Raw genomic sequence first — 22,885 nt, forward strand, 5'->3', positions numbered from 1 at the left:
TAAATACAGTACAGTACAATATATGCAGCATAATGCAGCTCAAGTGCATCAGGTTGGTAAAGGATCCGGCTGTTTCAGACAAGAGACAACAAGGGACTGCATACTACTAAGGTAGTCATGCTTTACTAAGAGCAGCACGATTTGTTGCGGTGAAGGCAGCGTTCCTCTCATTTGTATGTACCTGCATGACTTGTACTCGTACATGGACATGGACATCTTATGGCTTCTTGTCACGCTGATTAACGACGTGCTGCCACGTTGAGTCAGCCAACATGAAGACTGGGGCAGGGATTCTTCTGTGGCTTGAGATGCATGCAAATCGCCTTGCAGAAGCCCTAGCTGCATATTGTACCTAACCCACTACTGGAGCGACAAGGCACCCTGCAGAGTCGGCTTGTCGGTACCTGTATGTACTCGAAAACAATGCAATGCCTGGGTTACTCGTATCTCCGCCGAGCGAGGCTCGCTATTTTGCAATTGGTTTTGTAATTCTCAGTCACAAGTTCATAAGACAGTGCCTAGAGCTGTTGCTAGTACCAAGTAAGCAAGCCTGAGCGTGAAACTCAAAAGTCATGACGCCCGTATGGAGATTTCTCGCGTTCCAGAGCTCAGACCTGCGGCCCCACGCTCTGGAGCTTCTCGCTCGGAGTTGCTGGAACAGAAACACAATTGGGTCTCGTTCAAACGACTCATCCATGCTTGTACTTCTTGTGCCACGTTTGTGATCCTCTGTGAAGCTGTTCTATCTTACGACTGTCCAGTGGTAGAAAGTACCAGCATCTTGTATGTATGTTATACGCTGTTGCATTGTACGAGAGAGCTCCGGCGAAAACAAAAAATCGCAGCCTGACCGTCGCCCCACTGACACGAGATCCAAAGGTGTTTGTTTTTGCTGATTCAAGATTGATAAACAGGGAGCAGAGAGGGTCTCTCGCATCGTCATTTGCCCAAGCCATCCAGGCCATTGAAAGCCAGCCAGGATCATGGAGTCATCAAGGTAGCGAAATACCTTGACGCGACCCAGCTGCTTCACGCGTCTGCCAGCGCCGCCGCACTCTGCGCAGTGGCTGGTGCACCACAGCTGTGCACCCCACCATGGCGATGAGCAGCCCTGGCGAGTACCTGCTCGGTACCTGTTGACCAGCTGCCATCCCTGCAGGCCTTGCCCGATTCAGGCTGCCCAGCCTCCCAGGGATGCTTAATAGGCTGCCCAGACCCGCTGTAGCGACCCGCTGGAAACACGTCCTGAACGCGTCGCGCCGCACGTGACAGCGCTGCTCTGCTCGTTACAAAAACCTCTGGCGCCACCCGCGATGCTGGAATTGTCTTCTCTGTCAAACCACCGCGTCTGCACAGCATCCCAGAGCAATTAATTTCACTTTTGATTTCTTCATTTCACTTTACGCGCTCTGCCCTGCTGTCTTGTCTTGCCTCGCTTCGTGTACCATCATAACCAATGGCCACCGAACTCACCCCCTCCAAGCAGGTGAGTACATCCAGTTTCACCCGGACCCGTGATCTAGATAGAGCACGGCATCTACAACATCTAGAACACAAGCTAATAGCTTTCCAAACAGGCTGCATCTGCCATTGACTCGTTCAAGATTGAGTCACCCGTCAAGAAGATCAACTTCGACGCTGCCAACAAGGAGAACCAGCCTCTCGACGAGTCCGCTCTCGAGACCCTTGCCCAGCAAATGGACGACAACCACAAGCCCACCGAGGCCCTCAAGAAGGAGGAGGCCAAGCCCGCCGTGGCTCCTACAATTAAGCCTGAGGAGATTGACGAGCCCATCCTGCAAGAGAACCCCCAGCGCTTCGTCTTGTTCCCCATCAAGTATCATGAGGTATGTGGGCAATCACCCCTCCCCTGTCCCGCGCCGACGCGTAAAGTGGCACCCCCACTATACCACAGGGAAGCGAAAATGGAATCACCAATTGGCTAACAATTTGTCAATTAGATCTGGCAAATGTACAAGAAGGCCGAGGCCTCCTTCTGGACCGCCGAAGAGATTGATCTGTCCAAGGATCTGCACGACTGGAACAACCGCCTGAACGATGACGAGAAGTACTTCATCTCTCACATCCTGGCCTTCTTTGCCGCCTCTGATGGCATTGTCAACGAGAACCTGGTCGAGCGCTTCAGCGGCGAGGTCCAGATCCCCGAGGCTCGATGCTTCTACGGCTTCCAGATCATGATGGAGAACATCCACTCCGAGACCTACTCCCTGCTCATCGACACCTACATCAAGGAGAACAGCCAGCGCAGCTACCTCTTCAACGCCATTGAGACCATTCCTTGCATTCGCAAGAAGGCCGACTGGGCCATCAAGTGGATCCAGGACAAGAACTCTTCCTTTGCCCAGCGCCTGGTTGCCTTTGCCGCCGTCGAGGGTATCTTCTTCAGCGGTGCCTTTGCCTCCATCTTCTGGCTCAAGAAGCGAGGTCTCATGCCTGGTCTGACCTTTTCCAACGAGCTCATCTCTCGTGACGAGGGTCTGCACACTGACTTTGCCTGCCTGCTGCACTCTCACCTCAAGAACCGTGCCAGCAAGGAGGTGATCCGTGACATCATCACCGATGCTGTCCGAATTGAGCAGGAATTCTTGACCGAGGCTCTCCCCTGCGCCCTGCTCGGCATGAACTCCAACCTGATGAAGCAGTACATCGAGTTTGTTGCCGACCGTCTGCTTGTCGCTCTCGGCAACGAGAAGATCTACAAGTCTGCCAACCCCTTTGACTTCATGGAGAACATTTCTCTCGGTGGCAAGACCAACTTCTTTGAGAAGCGTGTCGCCGACTACCAGAAGGCTGGTGTCATGAACAGCACCAAGAAGGTTGTCGAGGAGGCCGGCGCTGAGTCTAAGGACGCCAACGGTGGTGACTTCTCCTTCGACGATGACTTTTAAATCATGGTTATATCCGAATTCCCCTCTTTTTTTCTTCTCGCATTTTCTCTCATCTCTTCACTTTTCTTGCTTCGCAATTGGAAGCTTGTATATTTGCAAAAAGAGCCGTCCGCGGGTTGGATCGGCAAAGACGGCGTTGAAACTGGGAGCCTATTCTAGGGTCTCCCGCTATATTGGTTCAGAGGTTCACACAAACACTGCGGGCGTTTAGGTTATGCACTTGGGTTTTGTCTTTATGAATGCGATGTGTTCTTCCCACAGGGGATGATAATTGCGGAATGCGTTGGATCATGATACACTGCATGGGGTACGTAGTTATGGAATAAATAGTCCAGCAAATAGACCTGGATGAACGATTACTCAGATTTTGCCTATGGCTTGTGATGTGCACATTGTATGGAGTGTGTGATACTCCGCAGTTCTGGAACACAGATAGGTAGTCCAGCAAATTGGCCAAGGTGAGTGAACACTCGGAGGCTGCTCATGTCTTGTGATGTGCATATACGTTTTCCATTTCTAGATTCTCGTTTTGCGCCTGTGATATCCAGAGGTTGTGCTTTCCACACGCAAATTGCAGAGTATATTTTGGTATCCGCATTCATGCTCACACCCGCCCACCATATCAAACCAAAAGCTATCCATTGTCTATTCAATTCCACTTGATATTCATTTCTTGCCCTTCTTCTTCTTCTTCCCACCCCCACCACCTCCAGCCGCACCCTGCTGCTGCTGTTGCTGCGTCGGCGTCTGCTCTCCCTGCGGCGTCTCGACCGCATCAGCATCCTGCATCGTCTCCTCGGGAACGTCCTGCACGCCAGCCTGCGCCCTGCCCAGGCGGCCCATGGCGGCGTACATGAGGCGCGTGACCTCTGCGGCCTTTGTGGTGCGGTACTTGAGTGCGACGCCGCTGACGGGGTCGTAGGTCTTGAGGACGAGGCTGCCGCGGGGGGGTTTCGGGTCCGAGGGGGAGGAGGATTCGTCGGCGGAGGTAGAGCTGGGGTCTGCTGCTTTGCGGGGTTTGACGGGCTTGATGGAGTATTTTGCGGTGACGCGGGTCTGTTTGACGGAGGGATATTGTTAGCTGAGGCTTTGTGGAAGGTATATTGAGGGGGTAATTGGGTGAGGGGAGATTGGAGGTAGAGGAAGAGAGAGAAACTTGCCTGGGAGGGCCGAGCCTCAAGGAGAGCGACGGAGAGGTCGAGCCATTCTTGGCTCGTTTTAAAGTATGGCATTGGGCGTTATGATTGGCGAGACTCCATGTATGTGTGCGTTTGTATCGTGTATGTTTCGAGAGGGGGAGAGGGGGAGAGAGGGGAGTGAGAGGCTGTGGTTGTAATGCGAGTTTGAGGCGAGGCTGTGGTTTGTGATAAAGAATGGCCATATGATATTGGATTGATGGATTTGGTGTTATTAGGTAGTGGCTGGTATTGTGGCGTTGGGAATTTTTGGTGGGGTAGCGGGGCTGATGGTACAAAGGTACAAGTCACAAGTATCATTGCCTCTTCCAGCCATTCAGACGAATACAGCCGTGTAAGTGAATCTATATGTACAAATACCCTACAAAGATGGTAAAAATTGAGCAGCATTGGCACTGGATCATACTGGATCTTCAACACAAGAGTATATGTATTAGATGCAGTTGAATAACCTCTAGAATAACTTCACGGAGGAGGAGTAAGTACATCATCCTCCGCCACCTCCAACTCATCCAAGTCATCCAAACTCCCAAGACCCAAGTCATCCGTCTCATCGTCTTCATTCTTCTGCAACTCACCATCATCAAATCGTTCCGTCTCTTTTCCTCCCGAATCGTCTTGATTTCCACTGTCAGGGTCAGGTGACTCTTCAGCCGGGAGGTCCTCAAATTCTTGTTCGTAATCTTTCCGAAACGCAAAAGAATGTTGTTTATCGTCATCAAAACTGATATCATTGTGATAAAAGTCTATTCTGCCGTAGCATTTCTTGCAAGTATCAAAGTCCGGACACGTCTGGCACTGATATGAATGGCCAAAGATTGTCTATCAAGGTTTCTGTCAGCATTGAAGCGCCAAATTAGGTTGCTTTGTGTACTCACATTTAGACATATGTCGCAATAAGCTGTTTTTGACTTATATCTTTTACTCGGCTTATTGGCATCGCTGCTTTTCCTCTCTGTACCGTTTGTCAAGCTGTCATCCAGGCTAGTATCCAACATGTCGATGACCTCGCTGGCAACGGCAGCGCCACAGAGCCTGGCCATCTGCACTGGAGTAAATGTCTCGACATTTTTGCCCGCTCCCATGGTAAATTTGACTGAACAATCGGCTCCTTGTTCAATGAGATATTTCACAGTCTTGATATAATCACGGGGCTCAGACTCCGAGTCAGGGCCAAGGCGTACAGTAACAGGCCGTACGGCCCAACAAAGCGGCGTCCAGCCATCAATATCAGCTTGATTGACGTACTCCCTTCTCTTTTCGGGTGAAGAATCCAAAAGTTCCAAGATAGCTTCAATCGTCTTCACGTTGCCGAACTGAGCGGCCCAGTGTAGAGCATTTTTGCCGGCGCGGTCGCAGACAAGAATATCTCCCTTGTGGACGAGGGCTATTGTCTCGAAATTTTTGACACCATTCGCAGCAGCATAGTGGATTGGGAGCCGACCCAAAGGATCCGGGTCTTGCGCGGAAGCCCCTTTATCAAGAAGAAGGTTGATAGTACTGGCGAAACCTGCAAAAGAGGCTGCACAGATGGCATTGTAGATGTTGCATCCTCCTACGGCGTTGACATCAGCTCCATTGGCGATCAACTCGGAAATAATTCCATCCATCTCATCCTTTTTAGTGTCGTACAGTTCCTTCCAGGGTATGCATGCAGATTTGATCGCCGTGCTGTTGTATGAGAGCTCTTTGACCGATATGTTCGCATCAGCCCCGTGGGCAAGGAGTTTGGTTACCATTTCACGGTTCAGCGAGCGACACGACACCATCAGCGCGGTCCCTTTGGTTTTCCCTGTAGCGTCTATTACAAGATCTGGCTGTGCGAGGAGCAGGTCGGTGACATGGGCCTTGAGCGCGCGTCTCGCAGCAAGTGATAGGACTGTCCAGCCCCATTGATCTTCCGCATTGACATCCGCTCCAGCTCGGACGAGGAGCTCAATGCAGTCTTCGTTATCTTCTCCACAAGCGTACAAAAGGGCCGTTCTGCCGTAGTTGTTGCGCTTCTCTAGATCAATGCTCTTGCGGTATTCTAGAATTATCTTGGTGAGCTCCTCCTCCTGCCAGGCCATGGCGAAGTGCAGGGGAGTGTTTCCAGTCTCCGGATGAACCACACCAAGATTTGCACCACCATCTGCCAAAGTCCGCAGAATCTGGGGGTCTGCAGTACTCCAGGTTGAAATCGTAATTGCATTCCAGCCGCCGTTGCCGCAGTGGTACATGTTTGCCTTTCTCTCAACCAAGAGCCTCACAACGTCCCTCTTCTTCCAATCAACGGCGATGTTGAGGACTGTGTGATTGTTGTAGTTTGGCTGCTCCATGTCGATACCAGCATCTAGCAGCATTCGCATAATCTCGTAGTCCTCTATTGCGATTTCGACAAGCGGCTGTCCGCTTGTGGTCAAGTTGTTCAGCTGGGGCTTCCAGTTCAGCAGCTCGCGGACTACCTCTACACGCAAATTCTTAATGGCATACCAGAGTGCACTGCGACCAAGATTGTCTGTGGCGTTGACATCTGCCTCGTGCTCTAGAAGCCATGTCACGAGAGACAACTCTCCCGCCTCCGCGGCGTAGAGGAGCGGTGTCATATTCTCTGAGTCGGTTGCATTGATCCGAACTGGGGGCGAATTTTTGACGAGAACTTCGAATATAGCAAGCTTATCCTTGACAGATACCGACGATCTTATCAATTCTATAGGTAACGGCGGATCTAGCAGCTCGTGATTGGGATCTGCGTCGTGATCGAGGAGGAGGCGAACCATGTCCGCACTTGCTGCCTTGATAGCTGCAAACCAGAGTGGAGTGTCCAGATTGTTTGGTCCGCAAATGTTAGGATCTGCTTTGTTTTCGAGTAGAATCTTCACTGTCTTAAGATGGTTCCCCTCTACTGCAACGACAAGAGGAGCCCATCTATAGTTCGGTCTCTCCCCTAATCCTGAGTTTGGATCGGCTCCAAGATCCAATAGCATCTTTGCCATGGCCCAGCCACCCTCGAGGGCCGCGAAATAGAGTGGTGTTTCCGGTTCCTGACTCTCCAAAAGCGAGGCATCTTTGGCTATCATAAGTTTGACGCCATGCATACTGCCATTGGAAGTAGCAGTTTGTACCGGCTTGTATTTGTCCAGTCTCTTCACATGGAGATTAGCTCCGTGCTCTATAAGTACGTCAATTATTTGGTCGTGGCATAGACGGGAGGCCATGTAGAGCGGAGATGGAAAGAACTCGGGACCTCCATCTGTTGGATCTAGGTCCATGCCGTCGTTTACAAGCAACGTAACTAATCGGACCATGTTAAGATATACCGCTCTCCATAGGAACCACAACGGCCAGAGTATTTTTGAGCTATATTTTGTAGTAGCAACATGTTCGTAGTCTTGATCTTGTCTTTTGGATGCAGAAATCAGCTCCTCTGCGATAGACACTGCCACATCCTCGTTTGCCTCTCTAATCGCCTTGGATAGAGACTCTAAATCTGGTGATTTCGGTGAGGTATTATTCTCGCGGCTAACAGTTGTAGATGAGAGCATCTCCTTGAGAATGGTGACAGCTTCCGGTTTCAGATCTCCCAGCGCAAGAAGGGTTTCGCATGGCGAATTTAACGCTCCAGATTCGGGACGGGAGAATGGATTGCTCATAGCCCAGTATGCCTTTGACCATGTTGCCAATTTGCCATCACTAGCCAATAATTCATCTTTGATACTTTTTAAGACGACGGGATTATCGGATATATGATGAGGGAGAGCCTGAATAGCGTAGAATATAATGTCTTGTCCATCCGAGACAAGCGGCGGCGTAATGGCTTCACCAGAAGACTCAACTCGAGACTGATACTCTTTGTTAATGGATTCTAGCCGTTGCTGAATATTGGGTGCAGTCAAGTAATTGAGTAAAAATGTCGTGATGGCGTCAGGTGATGTTGATTCTGCCCAAATGCTACTCAACTCATTCTGCAGGTAATCCCGTAATTCTTCCTTGATATGGACCTGCCCGCTAACAGACTCTGCGATTCCGCGAAGCCATAGCCGAATTTGTGATAGAAAGTCGTCCAGCTCCATAGGAGAAGGTGCTTGGAAACTCTGAGCTTCTCCACGTTTATGGTGGTACAGCATCATTGCCAGTTCATGGTAGCTTAGGGGCCGTTGCCCCTTAAAGAGCCATTTCAAAATCCAGCTGAGGCCCTCCTGATCAGCAACGTCTCGTAGGGCTTTTCTCAAAATATCCGCTGGTGTAGAAGCCAAGGTAACGGCCTGGAGGTGAGAAGAGAAGTCGTGCAAAGCTTTTGTCGATAGCTCTTGGGGCCAGTTAGTAATTTCCCCTATCAGGTTTAGAACCGTGTCTCGGTTTTCTTTCTTCATAGGCTTCAACTCTTCAAGCTTCGGCTTAATTTCAGTCTCGCCGTGACCGCTGGGACAAAAGGTAGAAACCAGGCCGTCAGGGTACTCATCTGCAGCATCCTCGTTCGACTCATCCTTATTATCCGGGACGATCCATGTATCTACCGGGATATCTGCCCAATGGCGTAGTTCATCATGAAGATCAAGGGATTTTCTGCATGTAATCACTACCTTGAATCGCGTTTCACTCCTGGTCGCGAAGGCGCTCAGCACATCCCAGAATGTATCTCGACTGTGCTTGTCGCATTCATCGATATCCTGGAGCAGAAGGACCAAATTAAAGCCCATAAACTCGCGAGAAAATATTGCCAAAAGCTTGAAGAGATCCGTCTCCGTCCATGCGTGTTGAAGCACCAACTGATCTCTTATGGCTCCAGGCAATGGGTCGCCTGTCGCAATTGCAATACCAGAAAGATATGAAACCAAGAGCAAGCTGATCATGTCCTTCATTGAGCAGCGTGTTGGGTCACGGGCAGAGAAAACAAATGAGATGGGTAAAAATACGACCCCTTCCTTCCGACTCTTTCTCTGTTTGCGCCTCCAGTCGAGGAATACCTGTTCAGCAGCTTCCGTTACCGCGTTATGGTCGTCGCCAGAGACATATAATATGCGTGCACCAGCAGATGCCATCCATGTTTCATGTTCAGCGCTCTTAAACACTGGGTGTGATTCGTCAAGAGATGTTGATGACAAGGGACGATGTGCCGAAGTTACTGCCAAAAGGGATTGCTGAAAGGGTATCCAAGACTCGTGAGGGAGCCAGGCTTGGTATGTCAGTCAAACGGCCATGAATATTAGAGTTTTGCTCACATTTGATGTTAGAACAAACTATGTCGCGCAAAACCGGAAACGGCTCTTTGTCTTTCTGCTTTTCTTCTCGAATTATTATCTCGTTTGGCACCCCCATTGTCGCGGTGCCGTGATCAAATATCTGCACAAAATATGAGTAAAAGTCTTTCTGTCATAACGCCAGATGGATACTTTACATATGATATCTTCTCCTCTTGCCCTTCCACATTTCCATAAAGACTGATAACCTGGCTTCGAAGCGTGATTTTGGAAGCGATGAAAGCTTCAGTAATTTCCACTGTGCACTTTGTAAGACTACTGATTGATTCAGGTGTCAAAACTCGTTCCCATGAGGTGTTCTTTCGAGACATGAGGAAGTCGAATACTTTGGAATAGAGCAATTGGGAGTCATTTGCTCTTTGGAAGCCGCCTGCAAATATCTACTCGCATTCGCTTGTCAGTATTTATAGCATTGGATTAATTAAGGGGGTAATTGATAGGAGAAAGGCGACATAAGGGTTTGTTCAAAAAAGATCCATAGACTGCGGAAGAGAACATCGACACATACAAACTGAGCGGCGCTCGTAAAAATTCCTGGCCATTCTTGCTCATTTGCGCTGGCAATGCAGATGGCCTATACCACGATCAGCGCTTCTAATAGATGACCAGTTCATGATATTATGCGCAACCATACCTTTTTGACGATTAAATCTCCCAAATCGTAGGCAACAAACACCAACGCTCTTCTTGATGGCTACTCTCTCTCTGTATTAGCTTAGTTGTGCAAATGATATCCGCATCAAGGCAGGGGCGTGTAACTAGACCTGTTCAGTTTCTTGCTGGAAAAATACGAGACTTTGCAGCAATTGTCGGGCAAGGCCATCAATACATTGGCTCGTGAATTCGCCAGCCAGTAATTTCGTTATATGGCACTTGAAAACAAATTCTCTTCGTCTAGAAGCCACTGACTCTAGAAGAAGAGTTTCGAGCTTAAGCCGGTCATCATCTTGACCAATCACCATAACATGGACAACGCTGCGAACGTCTAGTTTCAGTCAATCCTAATCGGATAACAGCACCGAGGGAATTATAGCATCCATGCTAATGCTTACTCGATATCTGGAGACTTGTCTGTGTCAGACTCCTGTTGTGTAGAATCCTTAATAGTGGTCAAGGTGAGGCCATCTCGACTGTAGCCTTCAAAGTCCCCAAACTTGATGGGAGCTGGCTGATCATCTTCACGGGTCTCCATGATGGCAGACAAGTGATGTGGTCGGCGCGATTGTGTGCAGACCAGGTCGACCGCCGCGATGATTGATATCGATCATATGGAGTCGTAAGAGGCAGGTCTATTAAAAGTACATAGATCTTGGAGAATGTCGCTCGGTAAAGGATCAGCACGGCCCAGGATTTACTCACTGGAGCTTCCCAACCTCTTCTAACTGTTCTTAACTCTCTCTGTACATGTATGTAGCGTGCTTCTTCAACAAGCTGCGGGGTTTCGTCCACTCATCGCGGCAATATATTCCCCTCGTTGCCTCCCCGGTATATACCGGCTAAGTCTCTCTTATGGTGCAACGTTCAACTCCTTTGGTGCCTTGGCCTCTATTTTTTTCACTATGGGGTGACACCATCACACAGCTTCGCCTCACTATGCAGCCTAGAATACAGCGACAGGGATCTGTGCGAATCCAAGCTGCAGAATAAGCGGCGCTTCAACCCGCTTCTGACAAGTCACAAAATCCTTCGGACGAACCTGCGAGCTTGGGTTTAGCACCAATATTGGCAACCGATGTGCGCCGTTTTCTCATACTGTGCTGTCACTTGAGCAGCCAGATGTCAAGCTCTCGATCATTGACTCATTCGACCAATGTTCTCATCTAAGCTAAATAAGTCACTTCTTCAACAGGTGTACTTTATTCTCATCGAAACTCACGCATCCAGTTGATTAATACACGACAAAAATCCTGTGCAATATGAACGAAAGTGAAATTTGGTTGAGTGACGGAGACGAGGGAGACTTTGATGAAGACGATGAAGAAACCTCGGATCCGACATTTTTCAGTCTCGGGCTTACATACCAAGGCCAGGAGGGAGGTAAGATTATTCAATCTTTGACAGGAGTTGATAATATAATAACAACGTTATGTCAACAGGCTTCCATGTGCGCAATCGCCCAGGACAACGGCAAAGGAAAGCAGTTTCAGCTTTCCGCGGCGGCTCAAAGAGAAGACCTGCTTTCACCGTCAGTTGCAATGCGAAAGCCATAATCCACGGCGAAATGGGTCCTTCTTCAAATAAACACGCTACGCTCCTTGTGTACGAGTTCAAGTTCAACTCATATAGGGGAGCGCGCATCAAAGAAGCCGACGTCTTATTCGAGTTCTACGCTATGAAAGGCCAAGCCGGCGGACCATCAGTCCACCGGGTTGCTCCATATGGACTCCATAAGATGCAAGAAACAAGCCAATCCGAATCTTCAAAATATGGAGTAGAACTCACAGTCGGTCCAAACATTCCGGCTATCGACACAGGTTTGACACTCTCTGGCGAAGCGGGCGTGGAGAAAGTTACGAAGCATCATACCGTCGTGAGTGGCGATAACCCCCAGTCAGACGATTGGGGGAATTACTTCCAGGCGCGCTTTTTCCTGTCTGAGAACAAGTCACAAGCCAGCGGCATTCCTTCCAAGCTTCGTGCTTGCATTCTGCTGGAACGAGACGACGATGAAGACTTCGTGTGTGTTCCCTACTTGAAAGTAACACCAAACTTTACAACTATGGTGACCTCTTTGTTCTCTTCAAGGGAGCCCGACGACCCCATTATATTTAGCGTGTCTGAGCCTCCTCTCAATGAATTAGATACGGGAGTCGATATTGATGTCGATAATCTGGGAGCAACTGACTTGGACCAGCTTTGGGACTGCACTACATACACCGAGTACGGGCAATCTATCAAGCGATCTGGGTCGGAGAATGCTGAGCGTACTCAAGAATAGGACAGTGGAGAAAGCAATCGAATAACAAGGACAATGACGACTAGCGCTGTCTCTATTATTGCCAGCTTGAAGATTCCTTGATGTTGTTCAACTTGTCATATTTACTCATACCACCAAGAGTGAGTAAATGTTCTTGACACTGTATTTTGGTGGGATGTATTCAGCCCCCAGCCGTTTTGCCGGGATCACTGCATCAGGATGTCTAAAACTTGTCGTTAATCCCTGTTATATCACGCAGCCATCTCCTGTCAGCCAATCTATCAGCCTCAAGTTTATTAACCCCCGCTTTCAAGCACCTAAAATAAATCACAAGCACCGGCTGGAAGGACACCAAACTCAACTCAGGATAGAAGACTAGGCAGCTGCCGTCTCTTGTGTCCCCCAATAGTTTTCTCAATGTCGAATATTCCTCTTGAGCATAACACGTCTAATCTCTTACGTTTTTGGGTTTATTTTAGTCTAGTTCGTCGCCTTTCAAGGCACCTCGGAATTGGAGGGGTTTTGTCTCTTTTCTCTGCGTTTCCAGTTTCCAACGTGCGCCAATCTGCGGTACTAGGGCCGCGAGTTTCCTGTTGCTCATCATGGCAAACTATGATGATGATGACATTTCAGAAGCGGGCTCTGTTACACTAGACAACTTACAATACGATGAGATACTTGACCTTGATCCCGAGGACGTCGACAGACATCCCTTTGAGGAAAAGAGTGAAGAGGCTCAATTCCGAGAGCAAACATGGGAACAACAATGGAAAGAAGTTGTCAGATCTTTAGTTTCCGGCGAGGCACGGTGGGATGAATCAGAGCAAGGACAAGGCCGCTTGCTTGAAGAGTACAAGAAGAAGGCACTGACAAGTCGAGACGCTCGTGAGAGGACAACACCTACGTTTCTTCACATCTTGGCAAAGAGGCGAGATACTGATGACTTTGGAAACCTACCCGGCGATACACTGTCAAAGATCATCAAGTATCTTCTTGAGTATCAGGACAGTGCTTTGGTAGAGAGTGGTCTCAACAAACCAAAGGATGACCCGATTCTACGGGTAGCGATGGAGTTCAATAACACCAAGTTCATCGAATCCGTCACTGAATGCTCCAGTGAAATTCCGGGAAAATTAGATGAGCTACTTAATGCGACGGACCATGACGGGATGAATTGCCTTCACTACGCTTTCAAGGAACAACTACCAAAGGCTCTAGGAACTCACCAAGGGATTAAGCAGAGTTCGGCCATTGCACCAGAACGACCGAATTTACGTGTCACGATTAAGACAATCCATGGCTTTGTCAAAGAGGCAAAACCTGAGACGATAGCTGCAAGAGACAATTACGGCAACACTCCCATACACTATGCCATGGATTACAATAACTGTCGACTCCAAGTAAAGCAGTACAACAACATAGTTCAATACCTGGTTCTAACAGGCGATAAGATACTGAAAAGGAACCCGGATCAGCAGTTCAACTTGAACAACGAGTCTCCATACCTGTATTATCTAAGGACGCGAGAAAGATGGTTAAAGCAAAATAGGAGAGCCGTTGCAGCAACAGGACCAGCGACTACATCTTCAGAAAGAGGTGGCAACCGTACTGGCAGAGAAAAACCGCCTATTAGGACAGGCGCCCTGTATGAGTCTAGAAAGGAGACAAAAGATGACTATTCGACAGGAGAGTATCAGAAAAAAATGCTCCCGCCAAAACCAGGGACGACTGAGCCATCAAGAACGAAAATGGGGCCTCCACCTCCGCTTGACAAAGGTCGGACATTGTATACCACAGCCCAGGAAAAAGATGGAACAGAAGCCTCAGATTATGATCCAAAGCAGTCTCGTCGTCCTTCTGTGCATATTTCAGAGAACCAACCCGTTCATGCAACCCCGGCCACTCCTACATCCTTGGATAACCCCCTTCCTAAGTCCCTTACGCGCACTCGAACACAAAATTACGACCAGGTTAGCGATTCCGGCCAGACAAAAGCTCCAACCAATGCCAAGTTGGATGATGATAAGTCCAATCCAAGCAAAACCTCCCTGGACTCGGATACAGCAGCAAGCAAAATCGGGGAGTTTGTCAAAGTTCATTATATACGCACTAGAACAGACATGGAAGCCAAGGAATTACTTTATGGTAAAGTTGCTTCAGGTAGGTCTGCGACAATTCGACCTCTCAAGGAAACTCCTCACATATCTATTTTACTCGGTATCTTGAAATGAGATGTCTTGTTGTTACTCAGACTCGTACACACTGCGGCTACAATATTTTGTATTTATGGCTGATGTTCTTGCTACACTAGACAAAAACTTGTATTTCGACGCATCTCATCTCGCGGGAAAAACTGTAGACCAAGTCGTAGACTTGATCGAAAAGCTCTCAAAGGCGGGCGGGTTTGAGGACACTCTATCCTACGTCAATTTGCCGATATTAACGACAATTCACGAAAAGTCAAGCGCATCCAAGTCAGACAACAGAGGGTACAGTTCGAACGAGAAAAGGCAACGCGGAGGCGCTCACCAAGAAAATCCCAAGTTGGGGCGCAGTGCTCTAATAAGTGTATTTGACAAGTTGGTGTCAGTCAACATTCGCCACATACTACGGTTGCAGGTGGACGACAGAGAAGGTCTACCTCACACCGACGCCGCGATCGAAAGAGCTATACGAGGTCAAGATTCGTTTGGTCTCGGTAATACCAGGAAAGAGGAAATTAAGATAGAATCCTGGTATGTCAATATCACCTTGCGATTCCAATCTGTCTCTCAGTCTAGTAACTGACGTGATTCTGACTGTCGAACAGGGATTGGAGAAAGCCAGACCTAAGCATGGACGTTATTTCATTTGCAGCACCAGATGCTACTCACATCAACCTCTACTGGAGCGGTAACCAGACGATCCTCAAGGGCTGGGGCTACCCAGAAGGTATTGCAAGAGATGCAACTTCCAATGGCAAGCTAAGGAGGGTGACGCTCCATGCCTTTCCGGTATGTCCCACGTTCGAAATCTACGTCGTGTTATCAGGGACAGATTTCCAATCTCAGAACATAATCTAACGATGACTTCAGGGCTTCGAGAGTCGAGATAGAATGATGAAAATGATAGAAACCTTCGAAGCCGAGATCAACGACCGGACAAAAGGAAGGGTCAAGATCGAAAAAAGGATACACTCTGGCACGGTTACATCCAGTATCAAGTCGGACGATGATCTAGACCCATCAGAGATTGGAACTTCGGACGGCCCTCCGCAACAGGTCTGGGTTGAAAGAATGGAGGATTTCAGAAGCTCTCTGATCTCTGTTCACCGGCTTCTGGGCGGCAAGATTAAAATCCCACCCGTCAAGGCATGTATAAAGCTGTGATATGGAGCTTTACTCTCCCATCAGTTATGTATGGAATACTGATGCTTACATCTTGCCCATAGGTTGCGTTAATAGACGACGGTGTCGATCTTTTGAACTTGGATACGTACAATATTGTCCAGGCTACTGGTCTGAGCTATTGCCCTCCAGATGGGAAAACAGAACGGCCGTGGCATCAGTCCACCAACGGTCACGGCACAGTCATGGCCAACATGATTGTGCGCATTAACCCCTGGGTTTCACTCGATGTCATGAAAATTCACGAAAGCACTAGCCACAGCCCTGGAAGTAAAACACGAACCATATACGCAGAGAGCGCTGCGAGAGCCATTGAAGGCGCTATTATCCGCAAGGCCGACATCATATCCATGTCGTGGACTATTCGGAAATTGGCGAAGAAGATAGGCAGTGTACCTAACGCCCTAGATGTCGGGACCGATGAAGAGCACAAGAGATCCCCCGAGGAGGTGGCCATGGATGCGCTTCAAAAGGCCATCGAAAAGGCCAAGTCTCGCAACATCCTCATGTTCTGCTCCGCCGCTGATGATATCCAACTCCTCGGAAGGGAATCTCTTCCTTTCAGCGCAGCATCGGACTGCATTCTTCGTATTGGCGCCGCGCTGCCCAAAGGCCAAAGAGACCCAACCTCTGAAGATTTTAACACAATAAGCTACTTCTTTCCCGGAAACCAGGTGGCGGAAGCAAGGAATCCTCGGTCATCAAAGCCCGTCGAATACCATGACGGATCTTCCGTTTCTACTGCATTAGCTGCAGGACTTGCATCACTAATAATTTATTGTACGAATGTCGTAAAAACCTACTACGACGATTCGAGGCCCTTTACTGACTGGGCGTTGAAACTGCGGAACCACAAGAACATGCGGACCGCATTCGATAACATAAATTCTCCGGATTATGACGACAAGAAGTTTTTGCCTGTCTGGAAGACGTTTGGGGATGCTACAGAGCGTATCAATAATGCTCAAGGGGAGAAGAAGAAGATTGTGGAGTTGGAGAATTTGGTGAGAATTCTCTGTCATAAACTTGAGGCAGAGTAAGGCAAGGGAGCAAGACTAGAGCAAGACACTCATAAAATGTAACAACTGAGTATACATGTAGCTTAGAATATTAAACAACGAATTTTCTCAGAGGATTAACCAAGGTTACTACCTTCTTTGAGGATGATTTCGTCTTCTGTATCTGAGAGTGCTGGGCTCTATGACTCTGTTGACATATGTGCGAAGCTGACAGTCTCCGCCGTTGCGACGAAATCATAACTGCACTTATGAAGGTGAGACGTTAGTATGCATGCTTGTTCTTTCTGAAATGTTTCACTCTCTTATGGCTAGTTTAGTAACACAAGTTGATTCATCTAGGCTATGAGAAGTAGGTGTAGAGTTTCGTCTGTGACACGGTAGTGTAAAGGGTACGAGAAACGAGCCTGTTTCATTGAGACTTGGCCAGCTATGTACATGCAGTTCTCGGTTAAAGACTACGACCTTTACAGCGAGTCCTTTGACAGCGAGTCTTATCCATAAAAGCATTTGCCATCGTAGTGAAGAGCCAGGTGGCAGCTTTCTTATCCTTGTCAGTCCCCGTGAAAATCATCCCGTCACGCACTGGGAAAATCAGCCCGTGTAGCCTCCTGGCCAGGTTTTTGAGTTCAACAAAGTCGGGAGAGAATTCACCCAGAATCCCCTCGAAGCCTTGCGGGCTCATGTCGGCCGTTACTGCCTTCTCGACGGCGGAAAAGTTCAGGACCGGTGAGCACCAATTATGGAGCCGAGATTTCTCTGGCAATCCCTTCAAAATCTCCCGGGCGTGGTCATGCTCTCTATCATTGGCAATGGCTAGCCACAAAAAAACATAGAACAAAGACTCCAGGTCGTGTCGATACGTGTGTTCTTCCCCACGGAGAACACCGATGGCCATGAACCCATCCGACCCAACCCGCTGCCCAACAGGGTGACCTTTCTTGACTTTCAGCGCCGAGTCAAAGTCGATCAGGATGCCCATGGGGTTACCCCAGCAGCCCTGGGGACTGATGACCAGATTCTTGATGGCAATGTCCCGATGAATCATTCTTCCATCCTCGTAGAGAGACTGAATCGCCTTGACGAGGTCGCCTAAGACCTCAAGAAGCTCACTGATCGACACATACTTTCTGATCGGACGGCCGAGAGGGCTAGTGGCGAAGCACGACAAGGTTCGATTGACAAATGATCGAGGGAACTGCAGTGGCTGGCGAAGGTCGGCAATGCTGACTAGGTCTTGATGGCCGAGGAGCTTGATGATACCCTTGACTCCGCCCTTGTGTGCCAACCAAAGCATCCGAGGCTCGGTAGTTGTGTTGTCGGCTCTCCAAGAAAACTTGACAACAATGTCTGGCTCGTCGGTTGTAGATTCCGAGGCGGCGAAGCATGTCGTTCCCAGCCCAACCAAGTAACCTGGGGCTGCAATCATCTCTGGTCGGAGATACATCTTGTTGTCTTTATCAGAAGAAACGCTTTCATCAGAAGAAATGTTTTCATCAGAAGAAATGTCTTCATAAAAACAAAAGTCTTCACTCAAAGAAACATAGCTGTCCAATCCGAGTCCAAAACACTTTACAAACGTGTTGACTCCAGACTCTTTATCATCCATCATACCGTAGCCCGCCAGGATACGCAACAGTTCTTGAGGGTTATGACCCAGGTCAATCAATTCGCTGCTGTAGGCGCCTGCACGGTCAAACACCCAAAGCTCCAGAGTGGTCCCATGAAGGATGAAAGCATGTAAGAAGTGTCGGGTTGGCTGAGCCTTGAACACTTGCAGAGCACGCGCAGCAAAGGGTAGAAAGCCGTTATCGTCACCCGCCACGTGAGCATCGCCGTGATGATATTCGCCATACACGCGGGTACTGCCTGCGGCGGTCGAGATATCTTCCGTTTCGAAATAGATGCTGGCACTGAAGCGCAGCTCCGGCGTGGTGATGGGCTCGCAGCGGAAGCGGATTTTGGGATCAGCGGTGAAGAAGAGAGACCGAAAATCGACAAGCCAGTCCATCAAGGTGCCCAAGCGGACAATATTGAAGATGTCTCTGGACAGCTTGACGATGTCGGCCGACTTGGCGCCGCGGATGGTATCCTTGACTGCGGGGGACCAGCTTGGTTTCTCGAAATACTTGGCCAAGAAGCCATCCACGCCGCGGAAGACATTGTCGTTCAATTTCAACTCGTCCCGAACCGATTCAATGGCAGTCTTAAAATCGGACAGCACATTGGTAGGGAGTTCAGCGATACAGTATCGCGAGAGACTATTCAAGTGGTTCTCCATATTGCCTAAAAGTTGGTGATGATGCTCTCACGTTTGATGAGTGGCGCTGAATTGTAGTTGATAAGAAAAGAATGAAAGAATGAAAGAGGCGAGAATATTCCACGTTTGCTTCAAGGGAACAAAGGGGAGGTTGGACAGCTTTGACCACATATGCTACGGAGTCACGACCAACATAACTGCGCGCGCATCGACCGCTGGTCTCTCGCGATGCAATTTCCTCGGATTAGCTTTTGGAAGAGATGCTATGTCATTCATCGAACTCTATTCTTATTCCTTTGCCGATGATATTGCGTGTTGTAGTCGTGATTATGCATAGGTAAGAGGCAAAGAACATAACTATGCTATCACACCTCTGGCAATAGCGTTTCCAATTCGCCGGTTTATTCGAGATGGTCTCTTGATCGTTCGAGAATTTGCGTTGTTTGCTCTTTTACTCTTGTCAGACGTTGTGGAAAATTTGGGGCGTAGTTGAACATCACTCACCATTAATTTGATTGTCCCTAAACTCACGAATAGTAGCCATTGCTTTTCCAGTGAATCTTAGCTTCTGTCCATGTTTAAAAAAGACATCTATGCACGCAATCCGATGCTCGTATCCAGGACTTTCGGCATCTAGCACTGCCTCCATTATCTCATCCGTAATTAAGATATGAGATCCTCCCTCGTGAATAAAATATTCAACGAACCCCTGACAATGAGTAAAGTATTTTATCGCATTTATCATCGTGTCATCTAAGAAATCAATCGAGTTTCCTAGTTTCTGGAAGATAAAGGAGATGGTTTCTCTAGCTCGATCATGATTTAGCGCTCCGCCATGTAGCATATACGTTGTGATGGTGACAGCGGGTTGGCCACCTCGATGGGGGAGCAATAGTTCAAGGAACTTTATGCCTTTCTCCTTCATTGACGCAGCCTCCAATATGTTTGTTGTGACGGTGATTTTGCCACTTTGATGCTGACACAATAGCTGAATAATGCTCTCACCTTGTCGTTCATTACACATCGCGACAAGTATTATACCTTCGGTTATCATGATCTGGTCTCCTTGGTAGTTTAAAAGAAATGCAGTGAGTTCGGTGCCTTGCACCACGTTTCCTGCCGCCCTTTTCATCATGTCTTCTGTGATTGCTATCTGACCTCTTCTCTGGTCTAGCAGTAACGGCAAAATCTCCATTCCGGTTGCACTTGAGAGCGTTAGCTTGACAACCATTTCTTCTACTGTGATTTGATCTCCATATTTGGCCAGGATTAATGGCATGACATTATACTCGCGCTCCTGTCTCCGTAGGAGCCTTTGGATATATCGTATTCGAGTCTCCGGATGCATGTGGTTAAGAAGTGATAGAACTACCTCTTCATCGATCCGCTCTCTACTAATCGCGATACTTAGAACTTTTCTGGTCACAATTGCACCACCCTTTAGTAACAAGCTCACTATTTCAGCCCGAGTCTTGTGATAAATTTCTCTCGACCGAATAGCCGCACTGAGTGGCGATAAGTCACTCTCTTGGAGATGATTCAAGTCGTACCTGATATTGAAGGCTGGACCTCCAGAGATTGGATGCACCTCGCGCAAACCCAAAGCATATTCTACCAGTATCGGAAGCCCGAAATCCACAGCGACATGCAAGAAGGTATGCTCTGATGTGTACCTCGCATATCTTTGCATCCATCGCCACATATAATTCGAATGTGGCTCAAAGAACGGAATTTGTGGCTCGCAGATTTTGAACATCTCCCTTGCCTCTCGTACATGCTCCGTCCAGTATTTCTGTGCATATTTAAGGAAAGGACCTTCTGACTCATTTTTTCCGTGAAGATGTTTAATCAGATTATCGATACAGCATGAAGCAGCACTAGCATGTGCTTCAAGCCTCTCAAAAAAAGAAGCCGGAGCCGGAGCCGGAGCCGGTTAAGAAATCTCTCACGGATTGGTGAAGCAGCTGCACTTTTTCTGCGTGGATCACCACCAAGAGACGGCAGGATGCGATCTGATCGCGAGTGTACTGCAGACGGGTATCCAGATCTGGTTCATCTTGGTGTAGTTGACAGGCTTCGGATATCTCTAGCACGCTTAGTGCGTCAAACGATACAATAATAAAGCTTAGATTGCTTCGAGTCGCCGCGCACTCGCTGGTTTCGTCCTCGGTAGCCGTCTTAAGGAGACTTTTATATAACGAGATGAGTCCTTTTGGTATATCTCGTAGGAACTGAATAGCGTCTTTAGAAGATTTTCCTCTTAATTCTTCACATGCCAATCCAACCCACAAAAAGGTTCCTTCAGCTTTATACCTTAGCAAATCGATAATTTCTCTCTTAACTTTATCTGTATAATTTTTTTTCTTAGCAAGGTCGCCGACTCTTTCCCTGATGCATCTGTCGATATCTTGTCTGGCTTGGTCGAAGGAAGCCAAGTCCGCGTTTGTGAAATCTTGCAAGTATTCACGAATTTCAGGGTATGGTCGGCTTGTGATTAAGATAGAGAGATTCGGCGGGGGGTTCTCCTGACAATAAAAAGTCTCATGGAGTTGACATAGCAGAATATCTTTGGAGGCATTGTCACATTCGTCTAGTGCGTCAATAATGCAATATGTTCGACCAGTGTCTTGGTCGGCAGCTGCGGCAATAAAAACGGCCCATAGTGCATCGAATGATGTAAACAATTGGTTTCCTCGCTCTTCATATCTTGGTAAAATGTACTTCGAGAGGAGATTTTCATGCTGCTGAACCAGTTGATAGAGAAGACCTCTGATAATTGACGTGGCTGTCCTTTGTTTCTCGAAACTGGCGTCACAGAAAAAGTAGGCTAATGTCATATTTTCTATTCCATCGAAATCAGCCGACAGTTTTTCAGTGAGAAAAAATGGCCATGGTGGATTTCCCCTTCCCAGGATTTCCCCTTCCCAGGATTCCCATGGAGCCACAAGATGTTGCTTGATTGAGACTTCTGCTCTCTCTCCTCTAGGTAAAGCCAATTATTTAATTCTTTTGTACTGAGAATCCACTCGCAAGTTCCACCTGCACGGTTTCCTTTCTTGCGTTTCAACATTTTTCTGTCTTCGGATGGATCGGTTAGGAAGAGTGCCTTCCTACACTTTTTGGCTGCTTCCTTAGAATCCGATGGCGCGTTCGATGTGATACTAAGGTTCCCTTGAACACTTAAAGGCCCTTGTCCAGAGTGTTGAATACCTGAGCCTTGGAAAACAGCTTGGATAGAATCAGGAGCGCTAGTAGCAGCTTTTGCATCCGATGGGGTTATAGATGATCGCGAATTGGTATTCAGAAGAGGCTTTTCGCCAAACTGCGGCTTGCTGTCTGCCGAATCCATGACTCGCGTCAGATTACGATGGGATTCTGCCCTCAGTCGACGAACTAATGTATATAAGAAGATCGCAACAAGAGATGTTGTATTCCACCAAGCTTTGGCTAAGAGGGGAAGCAGTGAGGTTATCTCAAGCTCTCTCTCCACGTGCGCCCAACTAGGTTATTGGGCATCAAAGCCGACTTCGATAAGGCTGAATGTTGGGCTTTGATTGGCACATTGTAAGTACTGCCTTAGGTACATGTACATACATACCTACTAGGTACCGTGATGTATATGTAGGCAGGCCGGAAATGATTGGAATGTGTGCTGAATGACGACCGATGAATATAAATTACGATGTTCCATTTGAATGACGAATATACATACATATATACATCCTTACACACAGAATATCAATGTGTGTATAGTCACCGTTGATTCGCTTAGCATTCGCGCCTTTGGCTGTTCTGAAGTACTAAACTGCCATCCTGGCTTTTTATTTGTATTGATTGATCATCACCACCGCACGCCACAGCAGATGGATTGTGACTTTTGTCATGCGTAAAAATAACAGAAGCCATTATGATAAGAGACCAGTTGACTATAGAGATCTGGCATAGACATGTGTATGATGCG

At 48.0% G+C, this 22,885-nt stretch overlaps 8 protein-coding genes across 8 annotated transcripts; 3 read left to right on the forward strand and 5 right to left on the reverse strand.

Annotated features, from left to right (window-relative positions):
* Window positions 1–1,456: 1,456 nt before the first annotated feature.
* Window positions 1,457–2,909, forward strand: M431DRAFT_10541 (hypothetical protein; the record flags this gene model as incomplete). The annotated part of the gene is made up of 3 exons (XM_024911578.1): window positions 1,457–1,486; window positions 1,578–1,847; window positions 1,962–2,909. The coding sequence occupies 3 exons, from the start codon at window positions 1,457–1,459 to the stop codon at window positions 2,907–2,909; spliced, it is 1,248 nt and encodes a 415-aa protein (XP_024768538.1).
* A 535-nt stretch (window positions 2,910–3,444) lies between these two features.
* On the reverse strand, window positions 3,445–4,279 carry M431DRAFT_513383 (hypothetical protein). The gene is made up of 2 exons (XM_024920010.1): window positions 4,070–4,279; window positions 3,445–3,965 (listed from the first exon to the last, which is right to left on the reverse strand). Exons 1-2 carry the CDS (start codon window positions 4,139–4,141, stop codon window positions 3,576–3,578), a joined length of 462 nt encoding a protein of 153 aa, XP_024768539.1. The 5' UTR covers window positions 4,142–4,279; the 3' UTR covers window positions 3,445–3,575.
* Window positions 4,280–6,187: 1,908 nt separating this feature from the next.
* On the reverse strand, window positions 6,188–10,635 carry M431DRAFT_321813 (hypothetical protein). The gene is made up of 8 exons (XM_024914305.1): window positions 10,398–10,635; window positions 10,110–10,320; window positions 9,980–10,039; window positions 9,854–9,919; window positions 9,483–9,725; window positions 9,307–9,427; window positions 6,588–9,260; window positions 6,188–6,564 (listed from the first exon to the last, which is right to left on the reverse strand). Exons 1-8 carry the CDS (start codon window positions 10,535–10,537, stop codon window positions 6,374–6,376), a joined length of 3,705 nt encoding a protein of 1,234 aa, XP_024768540.1. The 5' UTR covers window positions 10,538–10,635; the 3' UTR covers window positions 6,188–6,373.
* Window positions 10,636–11,261: 626 nt separating this feature from the next.
* M431DRAFT_500789 (hypothetical protein) lies at window positions 11,262–12,283 on the forward strand (the record flags this gene model as incomplete). Its single annotated transcript, XM_024917952.1, has 2 exons — window positions 11,262–11,382; window positions 11,442–12,283. The coding sequence occupies 2 exons, from the start codon at window positions 11,262–11,264 to the stop codon at window positions 12,281–12,283; spliced, it is 963 nt and encodes a 320-aa protein (XP_024768541.1).
* A 379-nt stretch (window positions 12,284–12,662) lies between these two features.
* On the forward strand, window positions 12,663–16,781 carry M431DRAFT_513386 (hypothetical protein). Its single transcript, XM_024920011.1, has 5 exons — window positions 12,663–14,422; window positions 14,574–14,997; window positions 15,072–15,255; window positions 15,337–15,612; window positions 15,693–16,781. Exons 1-5 carry the CDS (start codon window positions 12,865–12,867, stop codon window positions 16,686–16,688), a joined length of 3,438 nt encoding a protein of 1,145 aa, XP_024768542.1. The 5' UTR covers window positions 12,663–12,864; the 3' UTR covers window positions 16,689–16,781.
* A 334-nt stretch (window positions 16,782–17,115) lies between these two features.
* Window positions 17,116–18,945, reverse strand: M431DRAFT_98889 (hypothetical protein; the record flags this gene model as incomplete). The annotated part of the gene is made up of 3 exons (XM_024925095.1): window positions 17,116–18,119; window positions 18,186–18,340; window positions 18,437–18,945. The coding sequence occupies 3 exons, from the start codon at window positions 18,943–18,945 to the stop codon at window positions 17,116–17,118; spliced, it is 1,668 nt and encodes a 555-aa protein (XP_024768543.1).
* A 190-nt stretch (window positions 18,946–19,135) lies between these two features.
* On the reverse strand, window positions 19,136–20,677 carry M431DRAFT_321885 (hypothetical protein). Its single transcript, XM_024914307.1, has 3 exons — window positions 20,475–20,677; window positions 19,429–20,337; window positions 19,136–19,372 (listed from the first exon to the last, which is right to left on the reverse strand). The coding sequence occupies exons 1-3, from the start codon at window positions 20,530–20,532 to the stop codon at window positions 19,326–19,328; spliced, it is 1,014 nt and encodes a 337-aa protein (XP_024768544.1). The 5' UTR covers window positions 20,533–20,677; the 3' UTR covers window positions 19,136–19,325.
* Window positions 20,579–22,016, reverse strand: M431DRAFT_321863 (hypothetical protein). The gene has a single exon (XM_024914306.1). The coding sequence runs from the start codon at window positions 21,759–21,761 to the stop codon at window positions 20,823–20,825; it is 939 nt and encodes a 312-aa protein (XP_024768545.1). The 5' UTR covers window positions 21,762–22,016; the 3' UTR covers window positions 20,579–20,822.
* Window positions 22,017–22,885: the final 869 nt, after the last annotated feature.

Source organism: Trichoderma harzianum, assembly GCF_003025095.1.
Source record: "Trichoderma harzianum CBS 226.95 unplaced genomic scaffold M431scaffold_22, whole genome shotgun sequence".
NCBI lineage: Eukaryota > Fungi > Ascomycota > Sordariomycetes > Hypocreales > Hypocreaceae > Trichoderma > Trichoderma harzianum.